Source organism: Molothrus ater, chromosome 10 (genome assembly GCF_012460135.2).
Source record: "Molothrus ater isolate BHLD 08-10-18 breed brown headed cowbird chromosome 10, BPBGC_Mater_1.1, whole genome shotgun sequence".
NCBI classification, from domain to species: domain Eukaryota; kingdom Metazoa; phylum Chordata; class Aves; order Passeriformes; family Icteridae; genus Molothrus; species Molothrus ater.
The window spans coordinates 13,660,858-13,684,900 of NC_050487.2; the positions used below are offsets into that span (position 1 = coordinate 13,660,858).

Consider the following 24,043-nt stretch of genomic DNA (forward strand, 5'->3'; position numbering starts at 1 on the left):
TATTTTGCTGGGTAGAAGTGATGGTTTCTCAAGAGTCTCATGTTCAAGGTTTGTATACAGGGGTCTTTTAGCTCTGTTTAGCTAGTTGCTTTCTTTTTCTTAGCAGTCCTGGGGTAATTGAGCTGTAAATAGGTTACCTAGTATGGGGTTTATGCTGTCCATGGGTCAGGGTGGAACTCCCCCCCATTTACTGGGATACTTCCCAGTGAAGTCAGCAGTGTTGCAGGTACCTCCTGGGTCCCCTTGGCAACTTTTCCCTGTGGCTGGGACCACTGCTACCAAACTCAACCCTCTGTCACAGTGTGGCAGCCTTTGCTCTGCTGTTACCAGCCCCAGTGCTGATGTGGTGCCCCAGGATTTCAGCCCAGTCTGCAGGCTGGATGGGACAAACCCTGTGCAAGCCATCAGGAAAGTGGTGTCCTTGGTGGAGACAATCCCTCAGGGAGCTTCTGTGCATGTGCTGCATGGCAGCTCTCTGAAATGCTGTGGTGGAGGTGTGAAAGCAGATAACAGCACTCAGATCCCACTTCCTTGGGTATGATGTGATCTAGGCAAAGGCTGGCAGTCCCACTGACTGAAAGACTTCTGCCTTATTTTAAAAATAGAAGGGAGAGGGAAAGGGACAAGTACCAACAAAAAGGATAAGCCAAGTAGCTCCACGGTGATTCCATTAAGGCTGTGTGGTAGCAGGGAACCAGGAGAGGAGAGTGGAAGGTAAATTCTGTGGAGGGAACAGTCTTCAAAGGATCTGAGAAGTAATCTGGAGACAGGAGTGACCTCCTTTACTGCTTCCCATGGCAGTCATGGGCTAGCAAGAAGAATAGGAAAGCACAGTATTATTTTTTTAATTTACTATAGAAAGTGACTTTTTAAGGTCTTGTTCAAGTAAATGGAGCAATGAATTCTCCTTTGCCTCTGACTGCTGTTGAAGACATGCAACTTATTAGATAGGCTGCTATTGTAGTGGAAATAACCAGCCAAGCTATTTTAAACCATGAAGAACTGGATGTCTGGGAAATGGGGGAAAATGGATTGGGTGGCACAAGAGAAAAGAAACTTAATCTGTGACAGTCTTGGGCACTTTGTACAATTTCCTCTTAAAGCGGTTTCACGAGCTCATCTGGCAGAGAAGTGATAAATTGTTCAACAACTCAGGCTTGCCAGAGTAGTTTAAGAGCTTTCAAAGGAAACTTTTAAGGACTTGTGGCTTTCAACTGCATGTGAATCATTTTGAAGAGTGAAACTATAATTGCTAACCTCCATTTAATGAGTTACCATGTACCTGTCTGTGTTCATGAGCTCTGGCACTCAGTTCAAGAGTCATGTTCCCATGCAGATCCCATGCCTGTGTCCGAGAGCCCAGAGGGATGCCACTGCTGTTGCCAACCTACTGAACTTGAAAATCTAAAATGGCAGAGCCTGCAAGCCACTGAGGTCAGAAAAGACACATAAAGGTAGTAGGAGGAGTGTCATGTGTACACACACAGCCAAGGCACAGAGCCATGTCCTTTCTCAGCCCCTTTTCTTATGAGCCTCTTTTTGTTTGCCTAAGGATGTATGGGGATTAGAGAGAGTGAGCTATGGGGATTTTATCCCCTGTGTAACACCCTTGCCAGGAAAATCAAACAAAGAGGGCCAGAGGTGTTCCACAGGAGGCCCCACAGCTGTACTCAGGGAAGGCTTGTTGGTACAGGGCTAGCAGAGGTGTGCTTGCAGCATCTGGGACCAGATGTGGCCAGCTGGCTGCTGCTGCACTGCAGAGGTGGGTCCCATAACCTCCTCTGAGCTAAGGCACATATTTATACAGCCCTACCAGAAAAGGCAGGGTGGAACACGCTAATATATACACATTAAAGAGACTGAATAAATAAACAGTAGGTTCTGATTTATTTTCTCTGCTACTTGGATATCTTAGTTTTGGCACAAGATAGATTTCATACACAAATGTGATCCCCAGATAGGTTTTTGTCCTGCCTGATTTAGAAACCATGTGCAAAGGAGAAAAACTTCACAAATGTTCTTAAGGCATAATGATATTTATTCTGTTTGTTGCCAAAGCACATAAAATCCTTGGCCCCTTTCAGCTAGGTAATATACAGCAGGTAATTGTGCTGATCTCTGCCCTGGAGGATTTACAGTTACAGATGAGAGATAACAGTGGGTACAGTCAGACTGGGAAAGCACATAGAATGTGATTAGTCAGACTGAGACTCACTAAATGCTGTGCACTTAATTGGCATTGTTCAGCTCATTTGTGCCTCACCTGGGAGAGAGTGCAGGGCTCGGCGGGGCAAAGCCAGACAAGGAAAACAGCAAACGCCCTCGACACTGGGGGAAAGGTGATGGGAGGGAGCAGTTGAGAAATGTCATGTGTAAGAATTGTTCTGGTCACAGAAAGCTGTAAAGGACTTGTAAGTTTTATTATTAAGTGGGACTTGTACCCAGTTTTCAGGTGGAATATGTGTAACAATGCAATCAGAATCGTGATGGGCAGCCCATTAAGAAAGGCTGCAGGGCTTACCACTCCTGTCCTCAAGCCCCAGGCTGCTTATCTCCTCCTGAGCAAAGTCTGGAGGAATTACACTGTCCGTGAATGCCCATAACATTTCCAGAAGCACTGACAATGTTGGATTGTATTCTCTGGCTCATTTCCTCCTGCTAACCAATCCCTCAAAGGTGAACAGAATGGAGAAAAATTGTTGTTTTTCTTGTAATTTCTCTTGTAATTTACTTTATTTTTTCTACCAGGTTAAACACCTGATGTTTTAAAAGCACTGAATGCTGTGATTTCTGCCTGGAAATAACTTGTGATGCCCTGTGAGCCCTCTCTTCCCTAGGGAAGCTGCAGCCAGGAATGCTGCAGGAGAGCTGAGGTTGCCAGGCACTTCCAGCAGTACAAACCAGAGCAATGCCAAGAGAGCTGGAAAGCAGGGAGTGTGCCAACCACAAAATTAATCTCTGAGTTAATAAAAGCTTGCATGGTTTGAGGTTTGTGAAGCAATAAACGAGTTCAAATTTGCCAGTGACTGAAAAAGAAAAGCAATTAGGTGTTAAGGGAAACCTTCTAATGGGGATAAAGATAATACATTAGAATATACAATGCATTGAAAAATGTGATGAGGAATTAATCTTTAATTGAAAATTACTAAAGGAATTTTCATGAAGAACATAGAAATGTATATCTCAAAGCAAACCTTTTAACTCCTTTTACTAATAGGGAATGATAGAGTAAGAGCTTCTGTTTAATAGCACTAATAATTTCATAATATTTTTCCTCTGAGTCATATGATAGGCTCTTTTTACCAGTCAGTACTTCATCCAAAAAAAAAAAAAAATCTCCTTGGCTTCTCCTCATCATAGCAGTTTCTAGGTCTGCATGACCTAGAAAGCTATTTGTACTAATGTGTTTTACCTCTGTTTTTCCAACACCCAGGCAGAAGGGTACCCACTTTAGTCTCCCCACAATCCTATGACTCTGCTAGCAAGTTTGCAAGGCTAAAAGAGGTTATGAGAAAAAGTGAGCCTGAGGAAATACCTCAGTGTGATCCAGATGGACCTGGGGGAGTCCTTCATCAATGTGTTGTTAGGTGACTCAAATGTGCACCATTTCAGTGGCATCAAAGGAGGCTTTTCTGGTTTTAAAACAAAACATCTTGCTCAAAAGGGAAGACTAGGCAACAATAAAGACATATATAGATGGGTATTTTGCAAGCTGATAGCAATGGGTAGTTTAGCAGTTTGCAAAAAGGGTAACTAGCTAGGGAAAGCCAGTTGGCCAATACCATTGATCACCAGTGCATTTCCTTGAGGCACAAATAAAATTCTAGCAGTGATTTAGGTTGGATGTTGGACAACAAAAATTGCAATTCAATGAAAAAATCCCCAAATTACTCAGTAATTTTTCAGTTCTTTGTTTAAAAAATTGACAGATTAGTGTGACCATATTGGAGGTATTTCACATGGTCTTTCACATGTAACCAGAGTGAATGAAAACCACTGGTTTATACCCATGTTAAAAACTTTCATGCAAAAGTATTTTAAGAATTGCCTGAGAAGATCAGAAACTCTTAGTACTGATTTCTCAGTAAATACTGTATCACTGAATTTCCAGAGAACCAGGGGAAGTAACTGCTGAGTCATTACACAAAACCCAGTAACTGGTGTGTCCCGGGTGAGCAGGGACAGAAGCTTGGCCAGGCTGACACCAGCCTTGGCAGGAGTGGTGAGGTGTGCAGTCAACAGAGAATCAAACTGTGACAGCAGAGTTAGCACATTAACAGAAAATAGATGCTTTTGGGGTTTTTTCAAGTAGAGGAAGGCGTCCATCAGTCAGAGCAGCTCAGCGTTTTGTGTGGGTGGCTGCCAGAAGGGGCAGTTTTCTCATTTTGTTTTCCTCTTATTCCCTTAAACAGTGGTCACATGAGTGAATCAACTCACCCGGGCCAACAAAAAAGTGTGCTTTTCTTTCTATCACTGTCAGAATTTCCTGCTGGATTCCCATGCTCACCCCAGAGCTGTGGGGTCACTGGAGCTGCCAGGAAGGCCAGAGTGGTGCTGGGGTGATGTGATGTTCTGCCAGATGGATGTAACCCCTGTTCAGTCACTGCTGGGGTTGCATGCAATGAGATTAACAGTCAATGGCTCCCTTCATCTGCAATGGAGAAGAACTACTGGAAAAAATAGTATGTGAAAATAAACATAGATCCTGTTGTGGCTTACAAATCCTCTAAATGGTTTGCAGTGCTCTTCAAAATTGAGCAGTTGACAGAAGCAGGGATGGGTTATTAAAAGCAGGTGTAGATAGGACAATGGGAAAGATCCCTGATCCCTTCTGTCAGGCTGAGGGGAAGAGCTGAGTGAGTGACCCCACTGTGGGGCTGGGCTTGTGTCCAGCACCTGAGCTGGGGTCTGTGATGGAGCCCCTCAGTGGTCACTCATGCCTTACAGGGATTTCCCTGAGGTGATCCCCACCCTCTGTCACCTCTGCCTAACATACCCCGTGGTCACACTGAGTGGGATGTGCAGAGCTGCTCAACTGGTGCCTGTCAGTGTTCACCAGTGCTGGATGGAGCCAAATCCCCCAACAGCAGCCATAAAGCTCTTGGCCTGGCGTTATTCCCTGTCCTGTGACAATGGATGAGGATACTGGAGGGTAACTGGCAGAACTGGACCTGAGAGGAGGTCCATGGAGACGTTTGCTGTCTAGGTTTTAGGGGCAGCACCAGCCCTCACTGCCACCCCTGTCCCAAGGGGACCCCTTGTCCTGCCCCACAGAGCCCTGCACAGCCATGTCCCCCTATATCCATGTCCCCCCATATCCATGTCCTCCCACATCCATGTCCTCCCACATCCGTGTCCCCCCACCCGTCTGCCCACGTGCTCCCTTGCCCCGCCCCTTGCCCCGCCCCTCTCACCGAAGCCCCGCCCCCTCCGGCCCCGCCCCCCGGCCCCGCGCGGCACCCTCTCTTCCGGCGCCGAGCGGCGCTGGCGCGTGCCGCGCCGCCGTCACTTCCGCGCCCGCCCCGTCCCGCCCCGCTCAGCGCGGCCGGCGCGTGCAGCCGGTTGGCGGCCGATCCGCTCGCGCCTCGCGAGGCAGCCGCGCGCGGCGGGCGGGGTGGGGGGGGGAGCGCCGGTCCCGCGCCGGTCCCGCGCCCGCCCCGCCGGCGATGGGGCTGCGCTGAGGCCGCCGGTGAGTGGGGCCGTGGGACCGCGGGCACGGCACGGCACGGCACGGCACGGCACGGCACGGCACGGCCCGGCCCGGCAGGTGAGGGAGGGTCCGCGGGCCTCCAGTGGCGCCCGCAATCTCCGCCGCGCCGGGCGCGGCACGGCCGCCCGCAGCGCCCTTCAGCCGCGCCGGCCGCTGTTCCGCCCGCGGCAACCCCCGCGGGGCGGCCCGGCGCGGGCGCGGGGGTTGTGGCGGGGCCGGTGCCGTGGAGCGGGGCCCGGGGCCGGGGCGCGCGTGGCCGGGAGCGCGGTGCCCGGCGTGTGGCGGTCGCCGGTGTCCGGACACGTGCGGCGCCGGCCCGGAGGCCGGGCCGCCCCCCGCCTTGTCCAGGGGCCAGCCCGGGCTGTCGGGGCCCCTCGGGCAGCCCTCCCGTGCCGCTCCCTCTGCCCTCTCAGCCCGGCCCGCGGTTCTGCCGGCGGCCCTGGTTCCCGCAGAGCGCGCGTTCCGCCGCCGGGGCACACGTCAGCGTGTTCTGCAGTGGCGGGGTCGGTGGCGAGTGCTGCTGGTCGTGTGCCAAAGAGAAACTTTCGCAGCCCGAGATGAGGACTCAGTGCGTCTCATCCTTTTTTCAGCACATGAGTCAGTGCATGCTGCTGCTGCTGCTGCTGCTGACAAAGGTTCCAGAGCACGTTTCCCTCAGCTGAGCCATGGAGCCGGGGATCTCGCACTGCGAGCACCTCTGACAGCCACTGCGTCATCCCTAAGGGGAGGCCTGTTTATGCCTGTGCAGGGATAAACAGCTGCTAGGTGAATTAAACACTGAGAACCTTCACAGCATTGATACTGAAGGTGAAGATAAACTTGAGTATCGACAGTACTGGCTCTGAAAGCTTGCTGCTGCCATCAGGCTCTGGCTCGCCTGCTGGGATCAGTGTATCCCTTCAGGTGCTGTAGTTGGAAGAGACTTTTGGAGCCCTTCAGGAAGCTGAGATAGCATAGCCTCCAGCAGTGGGAGATGTTAACTCTCAACTGTTCTAACATGAGTGCTGATGGTTTTCTGGCCACACTGGCTGGCTGCTTCCTCCTCTGAGGTTGCTGAGATAGAATTCGTTAATGTGTTTTCTTTGCAGTTTGCACTCACTGCAATTGTATGGTGTTAGCAGGGGCAATCAAGATTATGTTTCATTTAGCCTATTCATTACTCTCTTTTTTTTTTTTTTGTTGTAGGTGACTCAGCTGTTGTATGTATGAGATTTGTCCGCACACTGGCTCTTCAGACAGGTTAGCAATATTTTTCAGCCATCAGTTCCATCATGTTTGAAAGAATTCCTACTTTTACCCTTTCTTAACATTTTGTACAACACCATTACATCCTGTAGAATATTGATTTTCTTGATCTTGTGAGAAACAGTTTTTTTTGGCATTATTTAAATTTACTCTGTTGTGGTCCTTACTCTGTAAGTGTGGTCCTCATAAACTTAATGTCCCTGTATCAGTGTCATGAGTGACAGCAATGTATCTTTATTACACCTATACTGAAGAAATGTTTGTCCTGGTATTTGGCATGACACTGATGGCTGCATACTGCTGCTCTTGTTAGCTGCATTTTCTGGTTAATTAAAAGTACAGTTTCACAAAGTTTAAAGAAAATATGCTGTGTAAACTTTGAACTGTACAATTGAGTTGGAAATTGATTGGTACTGATCTAACCCTCCTGACTTTTAAGAAGCATATCATTAACATGATGTAGTGAAACAAAAATGCCATCTCTTGTTGGTGTAGTCACCTGTGGGAAAGAACACTGGCTTCTGGCTACATGGAGTGTTCCAGGGTGAACACCTAGGTCAGCTGTGAAAAACTGATATGCTCCAAGGTTATCAGTTTTTAAAGTGCTTCAGAAAATGAGCAAGAGAGATCTTTTTGTTAACTGGTTTTGGCCAAGGCTGACTGTCTGTGACACAAGGAGGTGCAAGCAGTGAAGGGGGTCTGAGCAGTTCTGCAGACTCCAGCAGAGCTGCTGGGCAGCAGTTGCTGCTTTCCCAAATAGCTCCCGGGAGCAGTGGGGCTGTTCCAAGCTCTGTTTCTGTCTTCCTGTAGTGCTGTCTAGACTTTGAGCTTGTTTTGCTCTCCCCACTTAATTTTTTGTTAGTTGTCTTCTAGGATCAGGCATCTGTTCCTGTATTTGTTTTTCATTTGTTGCTAGTCTGTGGAGGACCTCATGGCATTGGTAGGCACTAATTCATCCCTAACTGGAGAGGTCCCAGCTGCCTGGTCAGGAAGCTGCAGTGCCTCCAAGGGAGCCTGGGGGCTGCCTAGCAGGAAGGGAAGTTGCATCATGAGGTCTGAGTGATTGAGAAACTTTGTGATTCAGTCCTCTTCTGCTCCTCTGCCATGTGACAGGCATGGCACATCAGACAAGCTGTTTTGCTGTGTTCCTAATCAATTATTTAAAAAGAAGGAAATATTTCTGTATTGACATGGAACCCTAAGATTATATTTTCTCATTTGCCTTGAGGACTGTCCTATTGTTTTCTGTGTGGAGTATAAAACAGCCAACAGGACACTGATTTTCTGTGGGATGAAGACAAATTCCATTTATTCTGTGGAAGTAAAATACCTTTATATTGTTAAAGCCAGGTCCAAGTGGAGTGTCCAGGTCATAGAGGAAATCTGTACTAGAGCTGGGAGCTGACATGGAAAGGTCAGGTTTTCATCAAGCTTTTTGACCATTGCACCCTTGTTTTCCTGGAAACATTCAGATAACATTTGCTTTATTTCTGTAAACAACAGAAATCTGCAGCAGGGGATTACTTGGACTTAGCTTGTCCCAGGTCTGGTGTAGAAATTATTACTTCTGTTGTGATAAATGTTTCTATTGAGTGCTGTGCTCAGGCATCTTCAACTGCAGAGCAGGGAGCATGGTTGTAACACCTTCCTTATTTACCCTCTGTGTGGTAGACAGAGGATGGATGCCAGCATCATAAAGTCACCCCAGGACAGAACCTGATGGTAGCTGGCACGGAGAGAAGATGTGTCATTCCTTTATTGCCTTGTGAAACAAAGTCCTTTAGTTAAATCTTCTAAAACTCTTGAGTTCTGGAAATTAGAAAAAAGGGGTTTCCTTAGATTTAATTTACTCAGTGCCCAAACCTTATCAATGTAATGTGAACATAAGTGTTCTGGCATTCCTGTTCAGGCTCATCTCTTGAATGTCTGCAAGAATTGCCTTGGAGAACAGAGCTTGTCTTTAAGTGCAGGTTTTTTTGGGCAGGGATTACTGGTCTCCACAGCATGGCATGTGCTATGGTCAAACCTGCTTTGGGTCTGGAGTGGTGTTGTTGTGCAGATGAGTAGTTTTTGTGGGCTTTCAGTGGTGAAAAACCTCCCAATGTTCTGACTAGTGCTTGGATATGGTTTCGATTAGCATGAGAAAGTTCATACAAGACAAATCCTAGTTCAAAAATCCTAATTTTACAAGAAAACATTGAAAAAAGTGTTTTAAATAACAGTAATGCTAAAATGTTTCCCTTTCACTGTTACACAATGAGCTAAAAATAGTTTTCATTCATAAAAAAGCTGCTTCCTTTGTTAAATAATCTGCAGAGCAGAGAACAAAAGTTCATTTTGTAGTAAACTGTAGCTGTATTATAGCTCCAAGTCTGACACCTTTATTCCTGATTGAAATAAGACTGTAAACTTTAATTTTTGGTAGCTGAAAAGCAGGCTTAAATAAAAAGGATGGGTGTTCACAATTTCTGTTCAGGAGCTATGGATGTGATCTGCACAGAAAGCTGAAGTTCTGTGTCTTGCAGCTCCTTTTCTAAAATGTATCATTTCTGCACCATCTACATGGAGTGCTGTGCAGGGGTTGGGATTTTCATTTTTTCATTGTGTGTTTTTCATTTGAAAGAATTTAGCCCTTTTTTAAATAGTTCTACTTTATTAGAATTGTGTTATTGCATTGTTCATCTTAAAACAGCTCTTTGAATGTGGTAGTAGAACTAGTGGCAAGTCCATTACTTTTTAGTTGGCTTGAGATTTTTTATGTGGCATTTAAGACTAAAAGATCATCCTTCAAAATCAAAATACACAACTCTCTTTTTTTGACCTTTAGCAAAGTTAGATGGCAGTGATATTTTCAGTTTAGAGGCTACATGCAGTAACAAAAATGGCAGCTCCTTCAGGTTTTATTCTAGCTAGAAGATGTCAAAATGAAAGGTGATAAATGGCAATGGCTGTGAAATCACAGCTGATTCTTTTAAAGGATAAGAGAACAGTGTAATGAGAAGGGTTTTGAGAAACAGGAGTAAGAGCAGCTTAACTGGCTTGGGATGCAAGAAGAAAATATATATAGAATGTGAAATTGACTCACATTGTGAAGAACATGTGAAAAAGACAGGTAGGGGCAGATATCACAAAGGCTGACAGTGCAAATGGAATGGCAAGTAGCAAGAGACGTAAAAGTCTCAAGCTACCTGTAAAAGTATCTTAGTAAGATTGGGAAATGCTCACTTGATTTGGTGGGGAGAGCACAGTCTGCAGGAGGTGCAGAACATCTGAAGGGTTTAGTGCCTATTTTGCTTGTCTTTCACATAGTGTCATGCAGGTGCCAAATCTTGTGAATATTTGTGACAAGGTAATATTTTACACTACAGCATACTTCCACTAGATGTTTCTGTGTCAACTGGCCCTGATAAGTTTCACTGTACAATTCTTAAAACTGCTCAAAAATATTATCTGGAACTACTCAGAAGTACTAGAAGGTTGGCACAGGATGAGTCTTCAGACAGTTACAAAGGAGAAGAGCTGAGGAAGATGAGTTACAGCCTGACAGTTCAGTTTGTCCCAGTTATTTCCATCAGTTGAGATTAATGAGCAAACATTCTGTTTTCAAGTGCTTGGAAGATACAGCAGCATGAACTGATTTGTGGGAAAAGTAATTGTGTCTGAAGTCTTGATACTTTTTACTGCAGAGCAGAAGGCTCGGTGGCTATAGCAGAAGCAGTGGAGGTTTAGTCTCCTGAATTGATTGATTTAAAAAGGTTGTTCCTCATTTTAATGGCCTCATAAGTAAATGGAGGCATGATCTGGGGGTAGATGATCCTATCTGAAGAACTGTAATTAGCAATTTGGTGTTAAAATGAGAAGTTATGTTGAAGGATTCTGTCCTGGGTCCTGGCCTTTAATGAAAATATTAGTCAGCTGGCTGATTAAATGTGCTTATTAAATTCACAGGGACTGTGTTGTAGGACATGATGAGAGTTCAAAATAACCTGAAAAAATCACACAACATTCAGTTGTTCAAATGCAGGTACTGCACTTAGGCAGGAATTGCCAGCTGTTGAAATGCAGGGTGAAGATTAACTGGTTAGCTACTAGAAAAAGGACCTGGGGGTGTACTGGATCACAAGTTGAACATGAGTCAGTGTCATGCTGTTTTGCAGAAAAGGCAAATATCTTACTGGGATGTTCAAACAGAAGTATTGTCTGAGAGACGTAAAGTTTGAATCCATTGGCTTTATTTGCTGTTGATGTACAGTCTGTGCAGACAGCATCAGTTTTGGGTGCCAAGATTCAAGAAGAATTTGGACCACTTGGAAGGAGTTCAGAGTAGAGAAATGAGAGTAATCAGAGTTCGAGGAAACAACTTCATAAATGTGGAAGAAAATCCAAGTTATTTTGGCAAGAGATGAGGAGTTTAGGGGGAATGTAAGAGATTTCAAGTATTTAAAAGATTTGTAAGAAGGGAATGCTATTTTCAGTGGCCATGATGGGCACATTGAAGTGGGATTAACTTTTGTCACAGAAAACACCAATTAAGTTTTCAGCATTTATCACAGTTAACGTAGAACTTTAAGAAGTCTTTACTTGTGGCCATGAAGAACAAGTTTGTGTGTTTAGAAGGAGTGGTATATGGTTTAGGTTGGAGAATAGACTAAACTCACAATTAATGTCCCTTTACAAAATGTCCCACTTTGTAAGATTCTAGTTTTAGTTGATGTTGTGTTTGAGCCAGTGAGGGAGAAATAGACAGGATTCTTTTTGTCAATCTCTTGGTCATATCATGTGGGTGTAGATCTTGTACAAGTTCAGATGGTTAGAGCTGTGGTGCTTGTATTGGTTTGGAAATATACAGTGTTTGGGATTACTTTCTTCCCTTGGGTGCTCACTCCTGTGAATGGAGTGAGGTTTCTTGTGCTGTCAGGGTGTTCTAAACCTCCATGGTGGAGGTACTGCATGTTAGCAATGTCTGTGTGAGTTAAACCTAGCAGAGCACTGATGAATTTACATTCATTTTAGTAGTCTTGGTAGCTTTCAGATTACTGCTTTGTCTTCAGGTGATAATTTTATGATGTTTGTCATCCATAGTTAAAAGGTCCACCTTTGGCTTTGAGGATCTGTTTGCAGTTCCCATACTGTGCTATATTTGCCACTGCAGGGATCCTCACTATGTGAGGATGGACTCATGGCAAAGTGGAAGGTCCAACTGTGAGTATAGCCATGCTATTTTATATATCATTGTTTTATGCACTGTTATCATTGCTTTTGATTGTCTGCAGTAGACTGCATGGCAAAACAAAGGATCCAGCTCATCCTTCTATTTCAGCAATCGATTTGTAATGTAACTGGAATGTGTGAAAACACTTCAATTAATCCTATGCATTTTGCTGCCATATCATGTCTCCAAATCATTGAAGAAAAGTACAGTTACCCTCATGACCTCTGCCCTTAAGATCTGCTCTGGTGTTTCACATCAACAATAGCAAGAGCTTATTTTCTGGAGGCTGCATTTAGTGCAGCAGCAGATAGCAGTAGCTGAAAGGTCAATGACAGGGATAATGGTTGGCCTCTGGTGGGGAGATTGTACAGTTGAGTTGCATTACCTGACTTTACCTTTACCCTGTAATATTTACTGAACTGTTTAACTTTTGGGTACAGGTTAATTTCCTGAAAAGTCCTATTACTGTTGGCTAGAGATTTTTTTCTCTGGGGTGGGGGTAGTTTTTCTTACCTCTGTTTCTCAAACAGGGATCTATTTTTATCATACAGGCATGGAAGGTTCTTAACATTATCTGCTGTTGTCACCAAGTTGTGAAAGCTGGATCCAACATCCAGTGAATTCAAAGGGTTGTTCCACTGGCTTGAGTGGCCTTTGGCTGAGGGTGCAGCTGTCTGAAAGTGGTGCCTCTGTCACTAGAGCAGTACTCCAGATCTGACAAGCCAGGAAAAAGTTCTTTTCAGACCAACTGGTAATTGAAATGGAAACATAAAAGGGCTGTTAAATGTGCAGTCTTGCAGAGTGCATTCTTTAGATTAACCCTATCTTCAATTCATCCATTTAGTGAGGACCTCAAAACCTTAAGTAGTGCTTTGAGAGAGGGTCCTGACATTATTTTCCTGCGTCATAGCCATGCTTTATTGCTAGAGGCAGCCTACTGAGCCTTAATATTGGCAATACTGAAGACTTGTGTTGGGGGTAATGGTGTTGAGTCCAATTCAGACAGCCAGACTTTAAATGCCAGCAGTGTATGGATGAAACACAGCTTCTGCTGTGTTACAGTTGTACTGCTGTGATGGCCTTCAACTGCTTGGGTGAGATCAACCTGTGGTGAAGGGCATGTGTCTGGGGCAGAGGCAGATGTAATGTGTCTGAGTGAACTGGAGCACTTGGAAAACCATTGTTGTGCAGTCTAAGTTGGTCGAAAGTCTACTTGTGCTCCTAACTTCTTAATTTTCCTTAATTCATCTACAAATTTTAATTTTTGATAGCAATATGATTTGCATTTGTTGATGAACTTGTCTTCTCCAGCAGTAATAACTTCAGTAATGAACAGGCAAAAATAAGAACACACAAATTTCACCACACAAATTGCATGCCTTTTGTAGGGTGAGAGCACAATGGAAAATAACTTAGGGTCTTGTCAGCCTGACAGAGTCCTTACTCAGTAGTGTGCAGATGGATTTGTTCTTATAGCACCCTTCCTTCTGCCACCCTTTCCATTACCCAGCAAAATCCCTTCCCCAGAGACAGGTTTTTTAAGAAGGGAGACTGTTGGCATGATTGCATTCTGAGCACGTATTGTGGAGGACTTCTATGCCTTAAGCTGGTACTGCTGTGCTGGTAGCATTTGTAACCCCAGTTCTTATGCTGTGGTCATTTCAGTAGTGACTATCTGGTGTGTTTAGTAGTAGCTGTCTCTGATGGAGATGCTGTTCCACATAAGTCCATTGCTGGAACAGGTCATAGAAGTCCTTGGCTCTGGTTTCAGAGCAGAATATTTTGAATTAGTGCAGTGTGCACCTTGCATTTGGAACAAATGTATAGTCTCAGTTTCCTGCTTGCTGTCATCCTCTGCTGGCATAAATGTCTGTGAAGAAACAGTATCTTAAATGCCAGAATTGTCTGTGTGGCTGAAATCTGATAACACTTGTATGTACCACTGGTGGGTGTGGTGGCAGAACTCATGCAGCCTTGTAGTCAAGTCAGTATTGCTGGTTGATGAGGTACTGTCAACAGAAGAATGTATTGGGTTGAGAATATTTTGGTGTGCACTCTCAGAAAATACTTTTTGTTGGCCTAGCTTAATGGAAGTAGTTCACCTTTTGTAAAGCTCGCTTAGTTTGGAGGCTAGTTTTTGGTAGTGCAGACATTGTGCTATAATGCAGACAGTTTGCTAACTTTGATGGGCAGTATATTATGGTGAATCATCTGTGTGGTGTTTTGCTCTATCCTCACATCTTACCTTTGCTGGATTCCTGAAGAGTGTGTTTTATATCTGTGTGTCCCTCTATCAGAGAAGATCCTCATTCTTTGGTTACTAATTTTGATTTTAGCTAGGTTAGCGTATTTCAATTTCGAAAGTGTGGTACTATGTACAGCTATGAAAAAGAACTTGGTACCTATAACATCAGCCTGAAAGATAGTAAAAACATAGTAACTCGTGGTTGATTCCTTTCTTAATATCCCATAGAAAGGAGGTATGTTCAGAGCTTCAGTCTTTTTCAAACATTTTTGATTATTTTGCTTATATTCAGATGAAGTAGTTGTTTGGCAGTTTGCTTTTCTGAATGCTGTAGGCAAGGAGAATCCAGAGTGCATGTTCATAAAGCTAATAGATTGAGGGTTAGAATAAGGGAAAAATGAATCCTCTGCGAATTCAGGAATTCTTTGCAGGATGATGGCAAGCTTAAAATGTGCCACAAAATAATTTTTAAAACCCCAGGAAAAATCCAGTTAGTAATAAATAAGGTGATAGGGTATTTGGCTCATGAAACTCTTGAACTGCAAGTCCCTGGGACTGGAGATGGTGCACTGGGGAGCATCATTATGTGACTCTCTCTGTGCTGTCTCCTTGACTGCAGGGGAAATGCACATTTGATCTGACCTTTCTGGACCATTGTTTTGTTGCTCTATTAGCCTTTCTGTTCTTCCATGCCACTGATACACTGAAGAGTATGGAGTTAAAGCTACTGGGGCATTTAGTATAAGTGAAATTGTGGCAGTCCTCAGTGGTACTTTAGGAAGCTGACCTCTGTTTTCACCTAACATTTATGAAAAAGCAAGGCTGAAGGGGGGAAGCTGGGTCGAGCATCTGGACTAGAGCTGTCTGGGAAGAGGCTACTTCTGAATATTTGCCTAGACAGTGGTGATATTTCAGTTAGTGAGGTCAATGCTTGAGGAAAAAGCACTCCTTGATACACTTCACTTACTCGAAGCATTTCAGTCTTGCTTTTAAGGAAACTTTCCTCCTCAGGGAGGAGAAGATGGATACAGTTACACCTCTTAATACTGTTATAAAAATTTTTATAGCTAGGAAAGAAAGAAGAGTTCTAAAAAAGGTATTTCAAACAGAGATAAAAATGTTGCTCTAGACAAGATACGTTAAAGCAGAATTTCTCCTTTAAGGTAAGTGTGCAGGATAAAAGTTAACTATAAATGGACTGATAAGCAAAAGCTATTACTTGTGGTAGAAGTAAGATTCAAGACCTTTGCTGATGGTCATTAGGACTGAGAAGATTGCAGCAGTTGAAGGGATATCCCTTGTCAGATTTTTGCAGTCTGTTTCCATTATACAGGAGATGTCTCCCACCTGCTGATGCTGTGGAAGTCATTCCCAAGGGGCACAGAAGCCCTGAATAGTGTCATTTAAACAGAGCTATTTAAGGCAGTGATGAAATGTATTGTAGTAGGATGTGGGGAGTTAATTTAATTTCATGGATTGTAGAAGTCCTTCTCTGAAATACAACTGTTTACTAAATCTCTGAAGCTCTTCTGGGTTTGTAGGGCTGTTCTGAATGACTGGGACATAGTAGCTAGGTGGATGTGGGCCAGAGTTTACGTTACAGGCAGGGAGTTAAATGTTACAGTCCTGTATGTCTGTTCTCTTCTTGTCTTTGTCAAACTTCTTTTCATGGAAATAGAGTGTGCAACTTTTCCCCCTTGATTTTTTCATCTTGCCTCATCTTGCTGTAGTTCTGAGTGTAAATTAATCAATTTCAGGAGTTAAGCGGTCAGGTTCTATAAATTCCTGTACATAAAAAATTGTCCTGTACAGCAGTTCAGTCTTGGGATGGAACTCATTTTCAGATTTTTGTGTTAATTATTTCTGTTACTGTAATTTGAGATCAAAACAAATAATTTGTCATATGCACTATCTTAAATTGAATCTATACAGTCTTTTAACATTAATATTTAGTGTTGGTATATGATATTTAGAGTTTTAACAGTATCTGTGATGCACAGTATTTCTATTGATTGACAAGTTTGCAGACAAGAGCTTTTTCCTTGAAGTGTTTCTGATCTAAGTTAAGTGAATGTATCATATACACTGTGGTACATTCAAACTTTGTGTCAATTTATTATGACTAGTTTAAAAAATTGAGCTTTCAGTAAACAGTAGAACCCACTGGTTTAATGTATACATTTTCTTACAGAATACATTTTTAGAAATTAGTACAATTTGGTGTGTAATTAGTACAGTCTTATTCAGGAATATATTCTTGTGTTCTGTACTTTTAGTAGTTACATGGTTGAACTTTAGAATATCTAAGTTTTGCATTTTGAGTTCAGGAAACTGAAGAAATACTGTTGCTTTGTCTGAGAATGCTTTGCTGAAAGCAGTGAAGTCATAATTAGGATGGGAAAGGAAGATGTGAAAGCCAATTGCTTGCTTACCATGAGTGTGACTGCTGTAGTCACAGCTGTATGCCACTATATGTGCTTCTGAGGAAGCAAAAGTTAAATGTCTAAACTTCAGAGGAAAGTTCATCTCTTGTGATTAGTCTAGTTGTGCTTGATGATCTCCTTGCAGACGAAGGGAAATTTGATTCAAATGTTCTTATGTTAACCTCAAAAATATTTTCCAAGAATTTAAGAGGAAGAGGAAAAAAAGTCATTGCCTCCTTTTATTGAGCATCCATACTACAAAAGCAAATATATCCCAGGAAGCAGATACTCTACATTGCACAATAAGGCGGCAGCCACACAGGAAAGGTTGGGCTCTTGGCACAGCCCCTAAGGGGAAATGCTTCCTTGAAAGGACCCATTGTTGCTGGGTCTGGGTCTTCAGACTCCCAGTTCTCCACTAGAATGGCTGTGGGTCTCTTGGTGCTGGGATGGGGCATCTTTGCCATCCCCATTATCTAACCAGAATAGTCTTCGTTATTTAATCACATAGAAGGGCTGAGTAAAGTTCACACCTCACGTGAGGAAAAAAACCATTTCTTTGGAAGCAGCCTCAGTACTCAGCTGTTCAGAGCTCATGCTGGGTGTAATGGCGCCATGCCTTACCCAACATATTTGGAACAGTTTAACTTTCTCTTCCAAGAACAAACAAAACATAGTCTGTGAATTCTAACCCAAATGTCTGGTATACTCTTCCAAGAGACAAAAGAACTAATAAGCATCCAAAATAAATGCATGCTTTGTTGGATTCCCTGACTGTGGGACAGGTCTTCTTTTTCTCATGTCAGTTAGGTAAGAGATCCAGAAATCTGAAAAGAAATGGGTAAAGACTCTGTTTCTGCGAGCCTGAGAGTGGGAAACAAGCTTTGGGTGATTGTGAGTTTTGGTGCTTGGTTTCCAGTTGAAAATTTTCATTAATGTGAATAGCTGCTGCTTGAAGTAAGATAAATGAGATGGTGGGAAGGTTAGGTGGTAAAATGCTTGACTAATTGTCCTTGAGATGACCAACAGCTTTCCTAAATTCTCTTCCAACATATCTTCGACTTCTTCATTGCTGCTATATTAATAACAAATTTCTAAGTGATCTGAAAATAATGATCTGAAGACCAGTTAGAAAGTAAGTTTTGAGTGTAGTATTGGCTATAGTACTTCGTTATCATGATGAATTGACATACTGAGTTTATTGTTAGATGTAGAATTATCTTTCCTTAATGTAGCCTGTACTCTACTATAAACATTGCAATTGCTCTTACAGCCTGCAAAAAGTATACTTTACAAAGAATACACTCTACAAATGTAAATACAATTTTGGTTTGGTGATTGTTGGATACAATGGTCTTCCTTAGGCCTAAACACAGAAACAAAAGCTTGTATTATAACAGAAAGCCTAAGATGGGAAGTGATAAAATAGGTATTGAGTGGAGGGCTTTGTTAAAATTTAGCTCGTGTACTTGTAAAATTTCCATGTATTCATTAAACTATTATGTCATTCTTATTGTTAGAGCTTGGTTAGTTGACTAAAGTGTTAAGCTTTGTTTGTAGTACAAATTATAACCTTAACTCCTTTCAAAATGCAGTTGAAGGATTTTTGATCTTCAGTTATTTTAGTTTGTGTGTCTTACCCGAGCATCTGTTGTGCATTATGTGGATAAGTTAGTATTTAAGGGTTCAGCTGCAAGGTACTGGAGAGCTGTAAATGCATCAGCTCCCATTTCTGTAGGGTGCATTTCTTCTGTGAGGCTGCCTCTCAAGCTGAGTATCTCTTGTATTTGTAAACCACATGCTTGTAAAAATACAGATATATTCAAATACTGAAAGCTTTACAAGTGCATTATGTGTGTAAGCTCATGGCAATGCATATTGAAGCAAAAGTCATAACCTTTTAAAGTCACAAAAATGTGATAGCCCCAGGCCTTTGAGTGGCATGGGTTTTGTGTTTTGGGGACAGGCAGAGAGGCTTTCTCATGTGGGATCAGGCTTGCCAGGTGGTGTGAGATGTCTCTGGCATGGTGCTGCTGCGCAGACATGGATCCTTCCAAGTCCAGGGTGTAGCAAAATCCATCTGGCACACACCATGGCTCTGGTCCTGGCTACCTGCAACACTGAGGCAGAATCAGAGAAGCAAAAATGTAGAGTGCAGGCACACCTGTGTACAGAAGCTCCTTGGAGACTGAGAATCCAAAAAGAACAGCTCAGAAACTCTTTCCTTAAAGGATGCACAGAGACTAATAGTGAATCTTGATTACAGACTGGTGACAAGATGTCATGAGGTGCATTTTAGCAGGACTTTCGTATAGAAAGTCCTGTTTGAATAGATTTCAAGGTTTTTAATTGCAAATGTATTAAAGTGGTCCTTCTTTCATTCTCAGTGGCTGCAGATTCTGCCTGTCTTGTTTCAAAAGCTGCCAGTGGAGAAATTTTAGGAAATAATACATTATTTTTATAGATGCTAAAGTAGGATATCTTATGTAAAAGAGAAGGACTGGAAAGTAAATACAGGACTTATGTCCAAGACACTGTGGGCAGAAATCTTGATTCCATCCCTTGCAAGCTGGAAATATTGTGTCCAAATTTGGTTTTTTGGTGATTGATTTTTAGCATGTGCAGCATATTATGAAATATGCTTTGAGAAGAACGTCCTTGTAAGCATTTTATAATCTTTTTTCTCAGCCTTGTATCAAGGAAAATATTTATTTCGTCACGTCAAGGAAAATGAATGGCCATCACTTTCTCCTAATGGTCAACTGTCTCCCAGGCTGAGTTTTCATCTTTCCTAAGAAGTCAGATGTATTTTCAGATGGAATATTTTCTTAGAAGATACATTCATTCTTCTTCCTGGCCCATTACAGCTCTTCCAGTCTGAGCATTTCTTCAGTTTTAATTTCATTACTGCTGGTATGGCAGAGATTGAGCATTAGCTGGTGTTTTGTGTATGTGTAGCAATTCTTTTACCTCTATTTTGGGCCCATTGCATGAATCCCAAAAACTTTCACTATAATGTTTGGAAAAAATGGACTTTTTGGTAAATTATCCCTGTGTGTGTGAATCTCATGGTACTGTAACAAGAATAAGCCCTAGTGGTAAACATTGCCTTTGTAAGGTCTATTCCCTTGTAGGGTTGTTTTCTTCTTGGAGTAAATTTTTAAAAGTATGGCTCTAAAGTGCAGAATTTTTGAATTTCTGAGTGACTAAATACTATTTGGCTTTCGAGTTGCAAAAAACTCCCTTTTTTTCCCTTGTGTTTTGGCAAGTAGTTGGGATACAGTTCAAGGTGATGACTTTCAAGATGTTTTTTATTCAGAAATATGAAAGGCTTTTCATGACATTGAGCTATTTAGAAACTTAATTTTTTAATAACAGAGGTGTAAGTTGGCTCTTAGTGGAAGATGTACTTGTTGTAAATAAGTTCTGAAAGAGGAGTATTAGTCCTTTAGTAGCCTATTTGGACCCAGGAGAGCATGGTGAGTCACTTACTAGGACAGTAGCTCAGATGTCAGGAATAGGGATTGTGTTTGATTGTTTTCTAGACAGGTCAGTCAGGTTTTTTTGTTGTTAATTTTCTTCCTGTATTAGTTTACTTTGTTTGATTTATTTATTGAGAGTAATTACATAGGGTGCTGAGGAAGATTTACTTGTGTTAATCTTTGCACAGAGGTGAATTTGAAGTTTGACCTCTCATGTGTCTCTTGCTTTTTTTGTCTGCCTTGCTACATCTCTTGGTTTGCCTTTTGTATTCTTACCAAAGCAGAGCTGGTTGAGCCTTGCCTTGTACAGAAAACTTCCTTGTGTCTGTGATGTTCAGGTAGTGACAAAGTCCACTTTCTTAGCTGTACAGCACTCGGTCTCTAAAGGTTGTCTGATCTGGTGTGTGTGATTGCTTCATTATGCTGTGTGATAAAGTGCAAAATGCTGAGAGTGAGAAATGTGTGCATTTCTGACCCGCTGCCTTCAGCTCCTCAACGTGAATGTTGTTGTCTTCGCTCGCAAGCGCTGTAAATACAAGGAAGGGTTTGGTCAGAAGCATAGATGCTTTTAGCTGGGCAGATAGTATCAGGGCTTGTGCATAGCCCTGCGAGTGTCTGCAGGCTCCTGGGGAGGCATTTGTTGTTTGAATAGAAGGAGCTGGACCGGGCGGCCGATGCCTGGAAGCGCAGCCTCCGCGCCAGCCCGGCCACAGTCTTGCAATTGTTCGGCCACTCTGGAGGGAAGAGGAAAAAAAAAAAGCATTCCAAGCAGTGCCAAATTTTCTTTGATATGTTAATCTTTTGATAACAGTTTGAAAAGCCCTTGGAGACTTTTTTTAGATTTTAGACAAAATAGTTCATTTGTCAGGACTTCCCTTGTAGATAGGGTCTCCGTTATTAAGAACTGCGTCGCTAACTCATGGTAACAAAAGCAAGCGCAGAGGACAGCTGCTGGACTGCTTGTTGGTAAGAGAAACTATTAGTTACTGCAGGACTTTTTACAAAAATCTGAAAAGAATAAAGTAGGGAGCGTTTAAGATACAAATGTGGAAGTTTACTCACGTACTTTAAGCAGACAGATGATAAGAGCATAAGCAAAATTAATAACTTGATAATTTTTATATGTGTCCATACATGGATTTTATTAAAGACTTCAGCTTTAAAAAATGTTTTTTAATCTGAGAAATTTGGGGTTTAAATTGCCCTGTCGTTGCAGGAGATATCAAAAGTTTCTTCTTTTGGAGCTGTAATTTGTCCAGACTTTTAAAATTTTCTCTTGAAGCTATGAAACTGCCACTTATATTGAAAAACTGGAAGAGTAAACAGTGTATTATTTAGTTTTTAAGGATTGTGGAATTCAGACAAATGTTGAAGGCAATAGGGGGAAGATTGTCTTTGCTTCCCACCAAATCAATCTCTGAGGGTAAAATCAAACTCTAAGGGTAAAATTTGCACTGAAGTAGTTTACTAATTATGCCAGTTGTTAGAAAACTACCTTGAGGTAAGCCCGTAGTCCTTTGAAAGTGTGGCTTGCAGGAATCTTCAGGTGTACTGATGGAGACTTGCTCTGCTGTTTTTAGAACAATTTCCTTAATAAATACACCATGACTTCACTTGCATCTATTATACTGTTGCTACACATGTTTGTTACTTTCAAATATTTGTTACAATTGCTTGGTATCCTGATTTAGTCAGGATAGATGAACAAATATGGAGTGGTGTAGTAATTGAGAAAAAGTGCAGCATTTTCTTCATTGTGAGGGATGCATATAGTTTTAAGCTCTGTACACTGCTGTAATTTCTTTAGTGATCCAATTTTTGATTTATTTTAGCTCCAAAATAAGCATCTTATTTGGACTTAAGTATCAACTTAGGTCTGAGGCTGCAGGTGCTGCTGTCCTGCTCACAGCTGCACACTCTTCAGGACAGTTACAAATTAGAAATGCTGTTCAACTAAATTTTTATATACTGTGTTTTGCAGAGTTGCAGTTTTACTGTTTAAGCTTGTGACTCAGATGTATGCTCTTAGAAATACTTAGCCTTCAGACACTGTTCAGCTGATCTCTAGACCATTTGTTAAATTTATTCCTACATTGTTACAAAATGTTGCAAGAGATTTCATTCTCTGAGTCTCGGTGGCAAGCCGCCTTTTCTTTTACAGACCTTTTTGATATTTTCTACTATTCTGATTCTAGAATATGCTTAGCTATACAGTAGCAATGCAATAAGTAAAAATTATGAGTGGAGTGATAGTAACTTTCAGCATTTCCATTGGTTAGAAGTCTTTTTTCTTTAAAAGGTTGCTATTTTCAATTTGTTACAAGGGGCAGAGGATTTCTCTGGCTATTCACTCCAGGGCCAGAGAGAGGCTGCATGACAGCCTGTAATGTGCATCAGAGGCACATTGTATTTGGATATTTCCATGTTCATTTTGCTTATTGCAAGTAGATTTCCACCTCACTTCAATTTGAGTACTAATAAAATGTCATACTTTCTTACTTGGTCTGGAAAGACCAAGGTTTATATTTAAATTTTTAATTAAAGGTTTAAAGTAATGTTTAATTCCCCATCATATTATAGAAGGAAGGAAGTAAAACTCAAATGCAGATTGCTAAAGTCTCTTCTGAACTGGTAAGGTTTTTTCAGTCTGACCCAGCAGCCTGAAGTCACCCAAGGAGGCAGCACCATGTGGTGGTGTTCAATCCCAGCTTTCAGCAGGGCAGTGGGACACAAACCGCAGAATTTACCCATTTGAACTCGTGGTGACATGCTTGGGCTGATGGTGTGCCAGAAGAGAAATGATAGGAGAGAAAGTGCAGTTCTTTCTTGTGGAATAGGAATAACTTTCATGACCCATCAATGAAGAAAATATTTCTATAATGCTTTTTAAGTTTAGGGATTTGAATTGGACTTTAATATGGAAAATTACCAGCAGTATGTGCCATGTTGAGAACTTGTGTTAGTTGAAGGTTGTTCAGTAAATGAGTCTGTATAAAATAATGCAGATGGAGCTAATGATGTGAGTCAGAAATAGCCTCCTCATTCTCCTCATGTATTCCCTGTCTGATTCTACCCAGCTGTTCAAAGAGCTTACTGAATCACAGGAATTATTGCTAGTGTTGAGATTTCCTTTCATACTTCTTCAGACCCACAACTTGATGTTCCTTCCTATTGCCTAAATGAAGGCAATTGCACTTCTCTCTCACACTGCCATGGTGTCCCATAAGGTCTCTGTGCTGACATATTGGCCAAATGAAAATCTCAGTTGAGATCCATTGATCTGGAAGCTATTTGCATTTATTTTTCTGCCTGGTGCTTTCCTGTATCAAGTTCCTCCTTGATATGTCCATCAAGGTTGGAGAGTTGCCTGCAGGACCCTTTTTGATGTTACTGTACATGATAGTGGGGAAGTGTGTGTTTGTTAAAGAGCAAACTAGCTCAAGTATGATTAACCTAATAATTCTTTCCTGGACCTGTGAACTCTATTAGGAGTATAATTCTGTCTACACAGAACATTTTCTGGCTGCATGACTTCTTGGTTGAAAATGGGATTTGTATGGTGTACATAAAGTTGTTTGATGTAATTAATTCAGAGATTGTCCTCAGGAGCTTTCTTAGCAGTCCTGTGTAGATGTAGGACAGATTTTAACTGGTTCTATGTGTTACCTACATCTTTCCCAGGATAGAAAGCTCCTTAGTTAAGAAAAGTGGCAATTTAAATGAAAG

The 24,043-nt window shown here is 42.2% G+C and overlaps 1 protein-coding gene across 1 annotated transcript in view; it reads left to right on the forward strand.

Moving 5' to 3' along the window:
• Positions 1-5,719: 5,719 nt before the first annotated feature.
• Positions 5,720-24,043, forward strand: part of ATP13A3 (ATPase 13A3) — a 55,922-nt gene continuing 37,598 nt past the window's right edge. Inside the window, 2 exon segments of the mRNA XM_036388871.2 lie at positions 5,720-5,767; positions 6,896-6,949. Coding sequence (XP_036244764.1) covers positions 6,912-6,949 — 38 coding nt within the window. The 5' untranslated portion in view covers positions 5,720-5,767; positions 6,896-6,911.